The 18,269-nt window shown below is 41.4% G+C and overlaps 1 protein-coding gene across 1 annotated transcript; it reads right to left on the reverse strand.

Annotated features, from left to right (window-relative positions):
* Window positions 1-12,880: 12,880 nt before the first annotated feature.
* LOC115201155 (5-hydroxytryptamine receptor 7) lies at window positions 12,881-17,177 on the reverse strand. The gene is made up of 3 exons (XM_029764499.1): window positions 16,998-17,177; window positions 16,401-16,849; window positions 12,881-15,902 (listed from the first exon to the last, which is right to left on the reverse strand). Exons 1-3 carry the CDS (start codon window positions 17,049-17,051, stop codon window positions 15,146-15,148), a joined length of 1,260 nt encoding a protein of 419 aa, XP_029620359.1. The 5' UTR covers window positions 17,052-17,177; the 3' UTR covers window positions 12,881-15,145.
* Window positions 17,178-18,269: the final 1,092 nt, after the last annotated feature.

The raw sequence follows: 18,269 nt of genomic DNA on the forward strand, positions 1-18,269 counted from the left end.
CCTTCGTCTTCCGTTCGGGTTACGAAATGGCAGGGCAATGTTTCAAAGGCTCATGTACATTGTGTTAAGTGGACTAGAAAATACTGAGGCATATTTAGATGTGGTCGTACTTAGCATGACCTGGTCCCAACACCTTCAGGATATTTGGAGTCTGTTTGGGCGTTTCGCAGCTGCCAACCTGACAGTTAACCTGTCTAAGAGCGAAATTGCCTGAGCCACAGTCAAATATCTCGGAAAGGTGGTGGGGCAAGGGGAAGTTCGACCAGTCCTGGCAAATTGGGAGGCCATCAATAGCCTTCCAGTGCCAGCATCTCGCCAGGAACTGCACCGATTCTTGGGAATGGCTAGTTACTACTCTGCTTTTTGTAAGAACTTTGCCCAGGTTGTTACTCCACTTACAGATTTGACCAGTGTGAAAGTCGTTTTCCATTGGAGACCTGTCAGGAGGCTTTTGAGAAGACAAAGATCTTTTTGGTCTTTGCATTGGTGTTAGCTGCTCTGGATTTTGTTCGTCCATTTGCTTTGTATACCGATGCCAGCGACGTCGGAATAGGGACTGTGCTCCTACAAAAAGACGATAACAACGTTGAGCACCGTGTGGGGTACTTTTCAAAGAATTTGGCCTCTGTGTGTTGTCCTGGCTCTAAATGTATTATGACCGCATGGTTTGCCATTTTGGAGATGTATTGTTTTGGTTGCATTCGTTTAAAGCGATAAGAGTTACATAAGCATACTGTATTCGGCAGCTTTATAAAAATATATATACAGTACCAGTCAAAAGTTTGGACACACCTACTCATTCAAGGGTTTTTCATTTTTTTCACAATTTTTTACATTGTAGAATAATAATGAAGACATCAAAACTATGAAATAACACATCGAATTATATAGTAACCAAAAAAGTGCTAAACAAATCAAAATATATTTTTGATTTTTGATTCTTCAAAGTAGCCACCCATCGCCTTGATGACAACTTTGCACACTCTTGGCATTCTCTCAACCAGCTTCATTAAATAGTCACCTGGAATGCATTTTAATTAACAGGTGTGCCTTGTTAAAAGTTAATTGATGGAATGTCTTTCCTTCTTAATGAGTTTGAGCCAATCAGTTGTGTTGTGACAAGGTAGGGGTGGTATACAGAAGATAGCCCTGTTTGGTAAAAGACCAAGTCCATATTATGGCAAGAACAGCTCAAATAAGCAAAGAGAAACGACAGTCCATCTACTTTAAGACATGATGGTCAGTCAATCCGGAAAATATCAAGAACTTTGTACAGTCGCAAAAACCATCAAGGGTTATGATGAAACTGGCTCTCATGAGGACCGCCACAGGAAAGGAAGATCCAGAGTTACCTCTGCTGCAGAGGATAAGTTCATTAGAGTTACCAGCCTCAGAAATTGCAGCCCAAATAAATGCTTCACAGAGTTCACTAACAGACACATCTCAACATCCATTGTTCAGAGGAGACTGCGTGAATCAGGCCTTCATGGTCGAGTTGCTGCAAAGAAACCACAACTAAAGGACACCAATGTGAAGAAGAGACTTGCTTGGGCCAAGAAACACGAGCAATGGACATTAGACTGGTGGAAATCTGTCCTTTGGTTTGATGAGTCCAAATGTGAGATTTTTTGTTCCAACCGCTGTATCTTTGTGAGTCGCAGAGTAGGTGAACGGATGATCTCCGCATGTGTGGTTCCCATCATGAAGCATGGAGGAGGTGTGATTGTGTGGTAGTGCTTTGCTGGTGACACTGTCTGTGATTTATTTGGAATTCAAGGCACATTTAACCAGCATGGCTTTCACAGCATTCTGCAGTGATATGCCATCCCATCTGGCTTGAGCTTATTGGGAATATCATTTGTTTTTCAACAGGACAATGACCCAACACACCTACAGGCTGTGTAAGGGCTATTTGACCAAGGAGAGTGATGGAGTGCTGCATCAGATGACCTGGCCTCCACAATCACCCGACCTCAACACAATTGAGATGGTTTGGGATGAGTTGGGCCGCAGAGTGAAGGAAAAGCAGCCAACAAGTGCTCAGCATATGTGTGAACTCCTTCAAGACTGTTGGAAAAGCATTCCAGGTGAAGCTGGTTGAGAGAATGCCAAAAGTGTGCAAAGCTGTCATCAAGGCAAAGGGTGGCTAAAATCAATTTAGTATTATTTTGCACTTTTTTGGTTACTACATGATTCCATGTGTTATTTCATAGTTTTACATTTAAAATTTGTGTGTTGTGTCTTTAATTGTTGACAGACACGTTTTATTGGAGGCGACGCATTATAAGTAGTAACGCATTTTTGTTGATCATGTTGTGAAATGGAAGTTGTTTTCTGTTGGTTGTGAGCAAACTTGTATATAGGATATATTTGTTGTCTTAAGGTGTTACAGGCTTTGGTTTTTCCATTTATGTTTTGAGGTTGGACCTTAGCACGTATAGCTCGTTAGCACGTAGGGCAGGCGCACCGATTGGCGTCACCTCATTAGTCAGTATGTGCTACACCTTTGCTGGTTGTTATCTCATTGGTGGGAAGGTATTTCAGCTGGGCTGGCCTAGGTGCTATTTAAGAGTGGCAAACAATCCTTTTGTGGGCGCTCATGGTGGGTGTCTTTTAGGTCCAAATTGTTGTTGCTATGCAACTTTCAGTAGACACCCTCATGAGTGTCTTTCAGAACCCCTCATAAAACCCCATCAGTTTTGTTTTGGTTGTTGTTCAGTGATTCTTTGTTTGTTCTCCCTTCTGTTTGAGCAACATTATTTGGTTTTCTTGCTTGGGAACGTAGCAAGTGTTTATTTACGTTCTGCCCATTTGTTTTTATAGATTCAGAACTAGCCAAATTAACACTGAATTCAGCCAAGCAGCAAAGCGGGAGATACTTTTTAAAAGTCGATAGAAGTGCGGGCAATGTTAATTGTTCATAGGACACTAGCAACATGCCCAGTACATTTTTTGTCTAAACTAGGTCGCCTGATATTCAAACAAGACACTGCAGGCAGTGCAGCACAGACGCCCTACCACGCTGATTAATGTTTTTGTTGACACGTTTGTTGCAGTGGTTATATGATCATCATCTGAACTTGTTAAGGTGGAATTGGACACTGGTGGGGCCTTGGGGGAGGGGAGGGGAGGGGCGGAGTCTGTAACAACCTTGTCATGCTGTCTGGTCTGGGGTCTGCAGCAGCCTTGATGTACTGATTAGGATTCCACAGGGTGTGTGTGAGAACTGGCCGGTGTGTGCTGTGTGGAGGTCCTCCTATGATCGGCCCAGTTTGCTATGGCCTCATTAGAATGACACGCTAGTGATGAAGACGTACTACTTTCCATGACATTGTTTTAATTTACTGTACAGATTTGATATGTACCTTTTATCGGCAATGTCAACGTGGTAAAATAAAATCTTATTGGTAATGATATGAGAAATATAAGATAGTAAAGCTCGTCTTTAAAGATCTATATTTGAGCTTGGTGGCCTGCGGTGTCTCAGTTGATGGGGCTGTCCAGAGACCTCAATGAAATAAGAGTGTGGTAATATACACTGAAAAAATATAAACGCAACATGTAAAGTGTTGGTCCCATGTTTCATGAGCTGAAATAAAAGATCCTAGAAATGTTCCATACGCACAAAAATATTATTTCTCGCAATTTTTTTGCACACATTTGTTTACATCCCTGTTTGTGAGCCAAGATAATCCATCCATCCACCTGATAGGTGTGGCATATCAAAAACTGGAAAAACTGATTTTCCCCATTGTGCTGGGAAAAATAAAAGACCACTCCAAAATGTGCAGTTTTGTCACACACATGTCTGAAGTTTTGATGGCTGACTGCAGGAATGTTCACCAGAGCTGTCGCCAGAGAATTGAATGTTATTTTCTCCCTTCCATAAACTGCCTCCAACCGCAGACCACATGTAACCACGCCAGCCTAGGACCTCCACATTTGGCTTTTTCACCTGCGGAATGGTCTGAGACCAGCTACCTGGACAGCTGATGAAACTGTGGGTTTGCACAACCGAAGAATTTCTGCACAAACTGTCAGAAAGCCTCTCAGGGAAGCTCATATATGCGCAGACGCCCTACCACACTGGTAGGGCGTTTCCCTACCACACTGGTAGGGCGTTTCCTGTTTCCATCCTCACCAGGGTCTTGACCTGACTGCAGTTCGGCGTTGTAACATACTTTAGTGGGCAAATGCTCACCTTCGATGGCCATTGGCATGCTGGAGAAGTGTGCACTTACCAGATGAATCCCGGTTTCAACTGTACCAGGCAGAAGGCAGACAGTGTGTCTGGCATCGTGTAGGCGAGTGGTTTGCTGATGTCAATGCTGTGAACAGTACCCCATGGTGGCGGTGGGGTTATGGTATGGGCAGGCATAAGCTACGGACAATGAACACTTGCATTTTATCAATGGCAATTTGAATGCACAGAGATACTGTGACGAGATCATGAGGCCCATTGTCATGCCATTCATCCGCTGCCATCACCTCATGTTTCAGCATGATAATGCACAGCCCCATGTCGCAAGGATCTGTACACAATTCCTGAAAACCCAGTTCTTCCATGGCTTGCATACTCACCAGACGTATCACTCATTGAGCATGTTTGGGATGCTCTGGATTGACGTGTACGGTATCTGTGATCAACAAATGCATATGTGTATTCCCAGCCATGTCAAATCCATAGATTAGGGCCTAATGAATTTATTTAAATTAACTGATATCCTTATATGAACTGTAACTCAGTAAAAATATTTGAAATTATTGTATGTTGCGTTTATATTTTTGTTCCGTGTACTTCCAACCAGGCATCTGCTGGGCAGGCGTGAAGACATAATGGGACAATTAGAACTGTGATCTCTGCTATCCAACATGCATAGCAGGACCTTGAAATACACTGAAGGACCTATAATTTAATTTGATCATGCCATCTAAAATGGATTAGTGCCTGACTATCCACCATTGATCAGCATTTCACATTGAATTTGCATGAAGTGCTATTGCCATGAGGAAATTATTATGTTGGAACAGTACATGTCATTGTTCTTTCTCTGTCTCTAAATAGGGTGAAATAACTTGTCTTATTTGACTCATCACAAATCTGAACTATTCAATCTAGTCTATCAGTCCCTTGTGTATTAAAATAAGTCATCCAATGAATCCTATTTCCACCTACAAGAAAAAAGCGATTGTCACGTCCTGAACCTTGGAAGAGGTCATTTTCCATAGTAGAGTGGTCAGGGCGTGACAGGTGGTTGTTTTGGGTGGTTTTGGATCTTCTGTTTATATGTGGGCTTTTTCTAGATTTCTATTTCTATGTTTTGTTTTCTATGTTTTGGCCGGGTATGGTTTCCAATCAGAGGCAGGTGTCTATCGTTGTCTCTGATTGGAAGCCATACTTAGGCAGCCTGTTTTTCCTTTGGGTTTTGTGGGTAGTTGTTTTCCGTTTTGTCAGTGTACCTTACGGAACTGTTGTCGGTCGTTTTATTGTTTTGGTTCAAGTGTCTTCATTAAAAGTTTAAATATGAGCACTATACACGCTGCGCCTTGGTCTACTCATTTCCACGCCTGTGACAGCGATGAAAATGTATAGATTTAATTTCATCTCATCTCCAAGTGTGATGAATTCAATACGGATGAATTACGGATTTTCTGAATCCTTTCCTTTCAGAATTTTGCTGTCAGCTGTTTATCCTTGACTTTTGTCATTTGGAATTAATCACATTGTCACACTTCTTCTCAATGTCCCCCAGAGTCCGCAGGGCAAAGGACAGAGGTCTGGGTGGCAGTGAGACACTGGACAGATGGACAGACACAGGGAGGCCTAGGAGGTTTCAGCTATGTTATATCATTTACAGAGATTTCTATCCATTTGAGTAATGGTCAATTAAATATCTCAATGGCAATGCATAAGCCCTACATGTTGTACACAGTTCACAGAAGCTGCTGCTACCAGCCTGTCCCACCCACACTCATCCAATGGTAATGATGCCGATGACGGATTGCATGTACACCCTCAATCTGACGATCCCAACACCCAGTGTCACCTTCTTCATTCTCCACCTAATGAGAATCTTCAGCGAGCTTCATGTCCAATTTGTGTCAGAACTCCGCTAGTGGTGGTCTATTAATACACAAGTCTGCTTCTCTAAATGCATGGGGGAATATTCCACTGGACTGTATGATTTATTGGACCTGTGACTCCTTTGTCTCTGAGCACCACAGCCCTGCCCATGTTTACCTCACCATGGGTGGAGGGGAGTAGACACTGCTTCAAGACATGGCCCACGGGAGCACCATGCACCACGTGTCTGCAGGATTTTTACTTCAATTAAGCTCCAACTTCCCCTCTACTTCTTCTTCTTTTTTTAAGTCTAATTATAATAAGGTCTGATTTATTAGGATGTTTATTAGACTGAGAAATTAGAGCATAAAAGTCTACCCTAGAAGAGGATTTTGTGATGCTGCCTGCCCCGGTGGACATTCCATCTCTGCCCTATTAAGTGGAAAGGTAAATTAAAAAGGATATTCCAGCAAGGATGCGAATATTCAAAAATCCACCTAAAAACAATATGCGCATTTTCCTACCAGAGATGTGTTTCCATCAAATTTACTTGTGGATAAAAGGCTGTGCATGATGATGTAGTGACCATAAAAAAACAAATTTGCGGTTAATGTACCAAAAAAAACAAGTTAAATGGGTTTTCATCACATTTTTAACTCTAAAGATGGTTTTCTCCCCCCATAAATTGTTATATAGCGAGTATGCCCACTCTTGTATTGGCACATGCGCTCTAGCCAACAGCTCACAGATACAGCGCAGGTATAGCCTATATGAGATTATAGTGAACAAAAGAGCAATAATATTTTTATTTGTCAAACAGCAGCCAATCATTGATGATCATGTCAGCAGAATAAGACCCTCCATATTTATTGGAAAGGAGCATCAGGCTCATCACCCTGCACTTTCACCACCACTCTGTGAAGTTCATCATAACTTCAAATCAAATGTTATTTGTCAAATGCGCCGAATGCAACAAGTGTAGACCTTACTGTGAAATGCTTACTTACAAGCCCTTAACCAACAATGCAGTTCAAGAATTTGAGTTAAAAAATATTTGCTAAATAAACTAAGGTAAAAAATGTAATAAAAAGTAACATAATAAGATTACATAACAATAATGAGGCTATATACAGGGGGTACAGAGTCAATGTGTGGGGGTACAGGTTAGTCAAGGTAAAATGTACATGTATGTAGGGGTAAAAAACAAAAGTGGGGGGGGGTCCATGTAAATAGTCCGGGTGGCCATTTGATTAATTGTTCCGCAGTCTTATGGCTTGGTGGTAGAAGCTGTTAAGGAGCCTTTTGGACCTAGACTTGACGCTCCGGTACCGCTTGCCGTGCGGTAGCAGAGAGAACAGTCTATGACTTGGGTGACTGGAGTCTTCGACAATTTTTTGGGTCTTCCTCTGACACCTCCTAGTATATACAGTACCAGTCAAAAGTTTGGACACACCTACTCATTCAAGGGTTTTTCTTCATTTTTACTATTTTCTACATTGTAGAATAATAGTGAAGACATCAAAACTATGAAATAACACATATGGAATCATGTAGTAAGCAAGAAAGTGCTAAACAAATGAAAATATATTTTATATTTGAGATCCTGCTAAGTAGCCACCCTTTGCCTTGACAGCTTTGCACACTCTTGGCATTCTCTCAACCAGCTTCATGAGGTAGTCACCTGGAATACATTTAAATTATTAGGTGTGCCTTGTTAATTTGTGGAATTTATTTCCTTCTTAATGCGTTTTAGCCAATCAGTTGTGTTGTGACAAGGTAGGGAGGTATACAGAAGATAGCCATATTTGGTAAAATACTAAGTCCATATTGTAACAGCTGTCTTCAGAAATGGACCAAGGCGCAGCGGGAATGTGGATACTCATATTCTTTTTAATAAACACAAGTAAAGCATCCACAGGGAAAACAATACTCAAGAAGACAGGAACAGTTTTGCAGGCACACAACACGCAGTGCAAAAACAACTACCCACAACCCCAAAGAAAAACACACACTCCTATATAGGACTCCCAATCAAAGGCAACTCAACACACCTGCCTTCAATTGGGAGTCCAATCACCAACACAACACTTAACACACAAACCCCCTGCCACATCCTGACCAAAACTAACACAATTACGCCCTCTGCTGGTCAGGACGTGACACATATTACGGCAAGAACAGCTCAAATAAGCAAAGAGAAATGACAGTCCATCATTACTTTAAGACATGAAGGTCAGTCAATCTGGAAAATATCAAGAATTTTAAAAGTTTCTTCAAGTGCAGTCGCAAAAATTATGAAACTGGCTCTCATGAGTACCGCATCAGGAAAGGAAGAGCCAGAGTTACCTCTGCTGCAGAGGATAAGTTCATAAGAGTTACGAGCCTCAGAAATTGCTTGGGCCAACAAACACGAGCAATAGACATTAGACAGGTGGAAATCTGTCCTTTGGTCTGATGAGTCCAAATTTGAGATTTTTGGTTCCAACCCCCGTGTCTTTGTGAGTCGCAGAGTAGGTGAACGGATAATCTCCGCATGTGTGGTTCCCACCATGAAGCATAGAGGAGGAGGTGTGATGGTGTGGGGGTGCTTTGCTGGTGACACTGTCAGTGATTTATTTAAAATTCAAGGCCCACTTAACCAGCATGGCTACCACAGCATTCTGCAGGAATACGCCATCCCATCTGGTTTGCGCTTAGTGGGACTTTTATTTGTTTTTCAACAGGACAATGACCCAACACACCTCCAGGCTGTGTAAGGGCTATTTGACCAAGGAGAGTGATGGAGTGCTGCATCAGATGACCTGGCCTCCACAATCACCAGACCTCAACCCAATTGAGATGTTTGGGATGAGTTGGACTGCAGAGTGAAGGAAAAGCAGCCAACAATTGCTCAGCATATGTGGGAACTCCTTCAAGACTGTTGGAAAAGCAATCCAGGTAAAGCTGGTTGTGAGAATGCCAAGAGTGTGCAAAGCTGTCATTGGCAAAGGTTGGCTACTTTGAAGAATCTCAAATATAAAATATTTGTTAAACACTTGTTTTGTTACTACATTATTCCATATGTGTTATTTCATAGTTTTGATGTCTTCATTATTATTCTTCAATGTAGAAAATAGTAAAAATAAAGAAAAACCCTTCAATGAGTAGGTGTGTGTCACATCTGCTCCCGCTCTCCCCCACCCCCTGGAGCTTGAGGGTGCCAGGCTGCCCTGCGTCACTCACTCCTATCATCTATTACGCACACCTGCCTTCCCTCATCATGCGCATCAGCGATATTGGACTCACCTGGAATCCCTCATCATCTGTTTATTCCTTCTCTTATATTTTTCAGTTCCCTTGCTCTGAACCTGCTGCTGCATTGATTGTCTTTTGTTTGTGTTACCTGTTTGATGATGCTGTTCCTGTCTCATTCCATGTCCGTTATTTATTAAATATTTTACTCCCTGTACCTGCTTCGTCTCTCCAGCGTCATTCCATGTGACAGTGTGTCCAAACTTATGACTGGTACTGTAGGTCCTGGGTGGCAGGAAGCTTGACCCCAGTGATGTATTGGGCTGTACGCTCTACCCTCTGTAGCGTCTTACTGTCGGATGTCGAGCAGTTGCCATACCAGGCGGTGTGCAGAATTTCATCTGTAGCCTAATAAACCGAACGCTTTCCCGACGAGTCGTAATGGGACGACAACACAACATGTCATCACAAGACTCCAAGTTTACTTCGATATGATTATTATATAAATATTTGAGCACAAAAGCGTTTCCACTGACATTTCTCACATAATTTATTTACAGACACAAAAAGATCCCACCCTGTCTGGCGTGTTTTGTTTTGTCGACTTTGGGAAAGTTTACCGCCAAATCTTCTGTTTCCTTCAGGCCTGTTATTACTTTTTATCCGACATGTACTTTACTCGCACTAAAAAAATGGATGGAAACCTGGTTAGTAGTAACGAGCAATATCTTGTTATTTTTCCCACAGAGAGGATTTAATGTGGCATGCTATTTCATGGAATGCCATTTGTCATACTGCAGTTATACCTTGAATGTGCATATCTGTGCTGGAATTCAGTGTGGACTGTGGACCAACCGGAATTCAACGTTTTGGGCTCTTTAAAAGTGTTAATGATTGAGAATTATTAACAGAAGTTTGAAAAAGGACCCACCCGGTATGGCAATTTCTCAAGAATGCAATGTCCATCCAGCATTCCCACCCACTATCACTGAGCATTACCCCTCAAGAGGCACAAGAGAAAACAACCTCTATCCTTAACTCAATTCTGTGGCTTTCTTTCTCTCTGTAGTACTGGTCAACTTAGCATTGGGGTCATTGAAAAGGAAAAACCATTGGATCATTTAAGAGGATGAATCAATCAATTTTCTAGGATTATTCAAAGAGATTTGTGGTGCAAGTGCATCTAGGAACAAGATGAACAATAAACTCAAGGTCATTTTTCACACCTTGGTTCCATTATCCTCACTGTCTCAGTGATGCTACTGTCACTGTAGCCAAAGACACATTTCATTTACACAGAGGGCACAGTCCATGATGTCTGCTTTAGCAATAAAAGGCCGGAGAGAGCACAAAGCCCGCTTATTGTCAGAGACAGACTCATTGTAGTGGCTCCAGCTCGATCATCAAATCAAATCAAATCACATTTGATTTCATTATCATTCAACCTCTATTGCTGTATTATTGTTTGTCCTCATGCAATCTCACCGCGTGCTCCTCTCTGTCTTTCCTTTGGAAAGGCAAATGGTCTTAAATGTTCTCCCATGCGGTTTTCAAGTTGCGGTAATATCGTCTTTCAGTTCCACTGTCTCATCATGATGCCATTGTTGTTTGAAGGTCATATGTGCGTCAATGGTAGCTCTGTTCACATCCTAGCACAGGAGAATGGAGGCATCTAAAATTCTCCCATACAGCAGATTTGCTTTATATTATTGATGATCTATAGGGTGTGCCACAGGATAATAAAAATTCGGTAAATTAAGCTGTCCCTCACTGGTCTATGATTCACACCTCAAAACAAATACCACTTTAAAGAACCAGCCAAGCCAATTGCTTTGGAAGCAGTGATCCATGCGGCAGCTGAGTCCCCTGAATTCATTCCCCCTCAATCTGAGACTCATCATACATCCAGTGGTCAGAAACAAAGATACCTCACCAGGTGAAAGCTATGATCATTTATGGATGTCACCCACTTCATTTCACTTCATTCAGTGTAGATGAAGGGGAGGAGACAGGTTAAAGAAGGATTTTTTAAAACCTTGAGACAATTGAGACATGGATTGTGTGTGTGCGTCATTCAGAGGGTGAATGGGCAAGACAAAAGGTTTAAGTGCCTTTGAACGGGGTCTGGTATTTAGTAGGTGCCAAGCGCACCGGTAAGAGTGTGTCAAGAATTGCAACGCTGCTGGGTTTTTCACGCTCAACAGTTTCCCGTGTGTATCAAGAATGGTCCACTACCCAAAGGACATCCAGCCAACTTGACACAACTGTGGGAAGCATTGGAGTCAACATGGGCGCAGCATCCCTGTGGAACGCTTTCGACACCTTGTACTGTAGTCCATTCCCCGACGAATTGAGGCTGTTTTGAGGGGAAGTGCCCACGTCTTACTGTTACAGTCAGCACAACCACCGCTTGTTGATTTACTGGCTGCCATCTGTTGTTGTGCCTGACGAATGGAATGAGAGCTACCTGCTTAGTCTGACTCTAGTCTGCGTCCTCCCCTGCCTTTCTCCCAGCAAGACAATGAATGCCTTGGTTCTAATAGTTATACTAATCTCCTCTGGTGAATACAGCTCTGCCCATCACGTTTCCACATTAAAGCTTGTGATCAGCAGTCCTATCAGATGGTTGTGTGGAGGGCCAAGAGGAACATGCTGATCACCTGTGGGAGGAGAGATCGATGATCCTCTGGTCTCTTCTAGCACATTGTGTTCCTTTTGGTTGTTCAACATTTAGATACGTTGTTTGACTAGGCTTTGGCATGAAACAAGCACGTCACTGTCAAATGACCAAAATGTAGAATTGTGACATGATGTATTGACCTAGTGTATTGATGTAAAATATAAACCATTTCAACGCAAAACTGTGAGGCAAATTTTTTTTTAAAAATGCTACCAAAAATGTTAATCAACACATCAGTGCATACTGTGCAACGTGTTCCTTCTTGATATCACACAAGTTGAAAAAAGTTGATATAAATGAACAAATGAACAAACGTACATGGTAAATTTAACCAAAATGTCCATATCAACAACTGTCATACTATTCAGATATAAGTAGGTTACTATCATGATTGTGTTGCATGACTTTCTGATATGGGTCAACATTCTATAAATAATAATTACAATTTCACATGGTTTCGTAGGTTGTTCCTTGAACACACCATAAAATTAATAGTTTCCCTGTTACTCAATACACAACTAGAACCATGACTCAACATCTGTGTCGGATGTTGTAAAATTTGACATTATTTTGTATTTATTTTTTAACCAAGTACATTACTCACACAAACGTTATGCACTGAGAATGATTTTCAATTTCAAGTACCAAATACACAGAGATATATAAAACAAAATAACATGACAGCATCATTTTGTCCTGTCACAGTCGTAGACTATTATTTGCCCTGTAATCAAATACAATAGTGTGCTATGTTATCTACAAATGTTATGTGCGTTTCAGTTAGGGCCGGGACGATACTAGTATCACAATACTCGAAAGAATCTTGGCAAGGAAACAAAACACAAACCGTATTTAACTGTTTTCGGATAACAGCCCTAATGTTGGAAACAAACATCATTATGTTGTCATCCAGAGTCATATTTATTTATTTATTTTCCAAGCTATAGCACACAATAGTTTCAGAGTTAAAGCTGGAACATGTAACTTGTTGGGCGACACGACCAAACATTTTTATGCTTCCCATCCTTAAGTTTAGTTTTTTACTTTCGGTTTTGTACATCAGCTTCAAACACAGTATTTTTAGCAATCAGGAAAAGGTGGAGCAATTTCTGCATAATGCACCTTTAAATTCCCTCTGTTAGAGTGAAATGAACACTCATTGGTGTAAAAGAACCCCAGTGTTGGTGTTAATAACCAGAGTTATTGTTTTACACTGTGGAGAGTAAAACAGTCCCATCAAAACCACAACCATCATTATCATATTTCCCAGCATGCTATGCATGTAGTTTTTTGTCGTTGATTGTTTTAATATCTGTGTTTTTGCATGTACGTTGATTGATTGATTAATCTTATGCGATACAAAGATAAATAACATACATGTTTCTTAACTAATCCAGTCAATTAGTTTGATTTATTGCACCCATTAGTGAAATGGTTGTTCCGGTCTATATGGTTTAGAAAGTCTCCTTTTTTAGAGTGCCTAACCCCAACCTGGTCTAAGACTAAACACAAGCATTTTGCTACACCTGCAATAACATTTGCTAAACATGTGTATGTGACCAATGAAATTTGATTGGATTTTACTCTTTTGTATTATTCTGTATCTGAGGCACACATTTGATATGATAGGTTGCGTTTCATATGTTATGTATTCATTTGTCAATGTCCATCACCCATTTCATATTTTATGTTGTGAATTTGAAAAATTTACCAGATGTTACAAATTCGAAAAATGTATAATATTTTACGAATTCTAGCTAGGTGGCTAACATTAGCTAGCTTGCTAACGTTAACTAGGCTAGGGGTTAGGGTTAAGGTTTAGGAGTTAGGTTAAAGGGTTAAAGTTAGTGTTAGTGTTAGGGTTAGCTGAAGGGTTAGCTAACATGCTAAGTTGTTGCAAAGTTGTTTAGGTTGCCTGATGTTCATGTTTTACACCCACTCATCCCGTGTTATACGCCCAACCAACCACCCCCCGACCAACCACCGTCCTTTTGTTTTTGCATTAAGTAACCATCTGTCTTATGTAACCATATCAAATGTAACATATCATACTAAATGGAGTGTCTCAGATTTACATACAGAATAATAAGAAATGCTCTGAGACCAGGTTGCTAACTCTGGTAGTCATTCTGAATGCAGGTTGAGGGTAAATAGAAATTCCAACTGTTGGATATCCTAACTGGCTGGATTAAAAAAGGAATTACACATCACTTTGCCAGTCAGCACAATGGGACTTGCAGGCCTGATGTGGCCTGTAATTTGTAAACCAGGATTTGTTAGCATAAAACTAGGCCATCAAATTAAAGCCTTATGATATATGAAATGTATTGTCATAAAGTTATATTTTTAATTATAACAGGTCTTTAAAAGGAAAGAATTCAACAACCATGTCTGTCACTAACAAATACAGGGTGGTAACGCTACAATTCAATCGAAAATAAAAGGCACCATGTGAAATATGCAAATTAGGCTTTACACCAAATATTGTTAAAACAACACCCAAAATCACTTACTGTAACAGTGGCACGTATAATGCAATGTTAATATTTTATAATATGAATTGTTACATTAACACTCAAAATGTAACACTACAATCAGAGTACTTTTTACACTCTGTAGAGTGGGACTATATGTTATCTGACGTAGTGTTAAAATGAACTCTTTAAGTGAAATGAACACTGCAAAATGTACTGTGTATAACCTGACAAGATGTGGATCTAATGTTCTTGTGTGTGCCAGGTATGAACAATAATGTCAGTTATTCTATACACATGCATATAGCCTTCTCTACTCATGAACTGAATAGGATTCCTCAGTCTAGAGTAGTGTTTTTCAACCCCTGGTCTGTGGACCACAGATGGTTATCTGCTCCAATTTAGTCATATGTCAAGCCCAACTTTTCATTTAAACCAGGGGTGTCAAACTCATTTTGCGCCTCATTTTTGTAATTTTGATGCTCCCTGACTGTTAGGCTTTCGTTTTGATGATTGTTAACAAGATGGACAGAGTGAAGAGACTGTAAAAATGTAGGTCCATTATCACTACATTTGAAGTTGTTTTTTTACTCAAACCACCCACAGGCCGCAGTCGTATGTTTGACACCCTGATCTAAACCATAGTTTGCCGGTCCTTGTGTAACAAAGTGTTCGAGAAGTTTAAGAAACACTGTTCTAGATCTCCAGATCTGGTCTCTCAGCCAGTTTGATGGCCTCGTGCATGCTGGCGGCGGAGAGTTTGCGGTTAATGTTCCTGTACCTGCAGAGCAAGATGTTACGGTAGGTGGTCCTCAGGTCCCTGTTGAAGAAGGCATAGATGAATGGGTTGATGAGGGAGTTGGCATAGCCCAGCCAGAGCAGGAACCTCTCCACCCAGAGGGGAACGCAGCTACACTCTACCCCACAGATGAAGGGCCTGGCCGTGGACATCAGGAAGAAGGGCAGCCAGCAGACAGAGAAGGCCCCCACAACGATCCCCAACGTGGCGGCCGCCTTCTGCTCCCGCTTGAAGATGGAGATGTTTTTCCTGTCGTTCTTCAGCAGACGAGAGAAACTGGCACACTCCTCAACCTCCTTCTGGAGTTTCAGGGCCGCTGTCACGCAGTCAACACTGTTACGCTCGTCCTCCGCCTTGGGGAAGCCTTGGATGGTGTGCTTGGCGGCGCTCACCTTGGCTGCTCGGTAGATGCGGTAGTACATCATCAACATCACCGACATGGGGATGTAGAATGCAACGGCGGTGGAGTAGATGGTGTAGCCCACATCTTGGGTGATCAGACACACCTTGTCATCGTTGACGTTCTGGGCCCAGCCGAACAACGGGGGCAGGGTGATGGAAGCAGACAGCAGCCACACAGAGAGAACTATTTTGGCCATGCATTTCCCACTCTGTCGCACAGGGTAGGTCAAGGGTTTAGTTATGCCTAGATACCTGTGACAGCAAAGAGATTAGTTTAAAATATTGTGAAGTCTCTGATGAAAGTAATGTGACTGAAATAAAGCACACACGGGATAGTATAGATCAAGAGGTGTCCAACTGTATTCCTGGAGAGCTGCTTTGCAGGTTTTTGCTACAGCCCTGCTTTAACACGCCTGATTCTGCTAATCAAGATCCCGATGAGCAGCTCATTAGAAGCAGGTGTGTTAAAGCAGGCTTAGAGTAAAACCCTGCACACCCCACTGACTCTTGAGGAGGAGGGTTGGCCACCGCTGGTATAGAGTTGGGTATACTTATGATAATCCATTCTTAATTATTCATCTATGGTAGAATAAAAAAATGTAAGCAAGTACTTTGGTGTTAATTGCTGTTGACATATTTTTTATAAATTAGACTAACCTGCATAGATAATGGTTTTGGGAAAAAAATAAAAACATTTGCAATAATTGAAAGATTTGTTGGTTTATCATTAGGGATGGCATCTTGACTCACCTGTCTATGCTTATTACACACAGGGTCATGATCGAAGCAGTGCAACACATCACGTCCATGGCAATGAAAACGTTGCAGAACACCTGTCCGAAGATCCACTGCCCCCCGATGAGGTCCGTGATGCTGACAAAGGGCATCACCGCCACCGCTATGGACAGGTCTGCCACGGCCAGAGAGACAATTAGATAATTGGAGGGCTGTTTCAGCTTCTTCACAAAGCACACGGATATCACCACAAGTAAGTTCCCGCAAATAGTGAACAAAGTGAGCACAGTGAGAACTCCTCCGATAAGCACCTTCTCCACATTCCTGTGGCTAAGAATCTGCTCCCCGCAGCTGGTGTCATTTTCCGTGAAGCTCAGAGTTGGCAAAATTGCGATGGTTGTTTGGGGCGCTCTCAGCAGACGCAGATCCATCCCCGCTGTAGTCATACTGGTCCTGGCAAATTCCTTCATCAGGTATTTGGTCAAATATGATCTCATAAGATGAATACTATTTCATTGGAACCATTAATGTAATGCCTATTAATCCGTTATTAATAATGCATTGGGTATCCATCAAATCACAATGTTAATTTCCTCCCAACTAAATTGATACCTTTGTCTTTTCCACAACTTCCAAATTACCAGTCCCGGTAGGCCAGTTATCCATCCACCGGCGCCAAATCAGCAGGTTAATGGGATAGAGCAGATTAATGGGATAAACAGATTCCGGTTAACAAGCTTGGTTTGTAATACATTGTCAATGTAATGCGATTCATTGGTCACCATCACCCGAGTGGCTACGGCAGCAAAGAACTCACTGAGAAAATGTTTTATTGGCGAAAGGGAATATACCGGGATGACGTCAGAAGAACCCGTGTAGATGTAGCCTAGTCTGGTTGGACATTATTCAATCAAAATAAAGTATATTCATAGGCCTATCACAGAACTTCATGCTCTATTTGTACTTTTTTTTTACGGAGCAACACATTTAGATTTAAGTGTGTGTGTGAGTGAGTGAGTGAGTGAGTGAGTGAGAGAGAGAGAGAGAGAGAGAGAGAGAGAGAGAGAGAGAGAGAGAGAGAGAGAGAGAGAGAGAGAGAGAGAGAGAGAGAGTACAGAAGCTGGGGTGGGGGAGGGGAGATGGGGGGCGATTGATACACTTTGAAACACATCCTTTGGCGCCATCCTGTGGCTCTATTCTAGGTATACGTAACAATATCACATTTTTTTCACATAGATTTATATAGGTCATATTATAGCCTATTTAGGATTAATCTATTTTAATGCCAAGGGGCAATTTGGGTAGGCTAAATCTATAAATGTAGTCCTAATCAAATGTAGGATAGCTATTTTTTTCTATTTCAGTTTTTGAAAAATATACTGGACACACCTTTTGTTCTAGCAGTACTGGGTTCTTATTAGGCCTACTTGTAGGTAGGATACAACACAGCCTATAATTGTAATGAGGCTTTTTACATTGTTCTTAAGTAGACCTAGAGTGTAACAATGTAACATAATTAACCCAATTCTTGATAGGCTACACTACAAGTATAATTACACAGTAATACACTGTTAATTTAGTCTAGTCAGTTCATCAAATCAAATTTTATTGGTTGAGTACACAGATTTGCAGATGTTATCGCAGGTGCAGCGAAATGCTTGCGTTTCTAGCTCCAACAGGGCAGTAGGCCTAATACCTAGCAATAATAATAATAAAAAACAATACACACATAATCTCTCCCCCCCCAAAAAAAAAGTTGAAATTAAGAAAGATCAGAATGAGCAATGTCAGAGACCATGTGTAACAATATAACAGTAACTGATTTGGGCAAGGGAGACAGCAATAAGAGTCGTTTTGAAATGTAATTAACCAACCTGGTCTCAG

The sequence above is a fragment of the Salmo trutta genome, chromosome 10 (assembly GCF_901001165.1).
Source record: "Salmo trutta chromosome 10, fSalTru1.1, whole genome shotgun sequence".
Classification (NCBI taxonomy): Eukaryota; Metazoa; Chordata; class Actinopteri; order Salmoniformes; family Salmonidae; genus Salmo; species Salmo trutta.

Excerpts from the sequence above, each read along its gene's own strand:
- LOC115201155 (XM_029764499.1), bottom strand. The coding sequence starts at position 17,051 with ATGGATAACTGGCCTACCGGGACTGGTAATTTGGAAGTTGTGGAAAAG. Across the intron at positions 16,850-16,997 it reads AAGTTGTGGAAAAGACAAAG|GAATTTGCCAGGACCAGTAT; the intron begins GTATCAATTTAG and ends TACCTGATGAAG. Across the intron at positions 15,903-16,400 it reads TGTGTAATAAGCATAGACAG|GTATCTAGGCATAACTAAAC; the intron begins GTGAGTCAAGAT and ends TTGCTGTCACAG.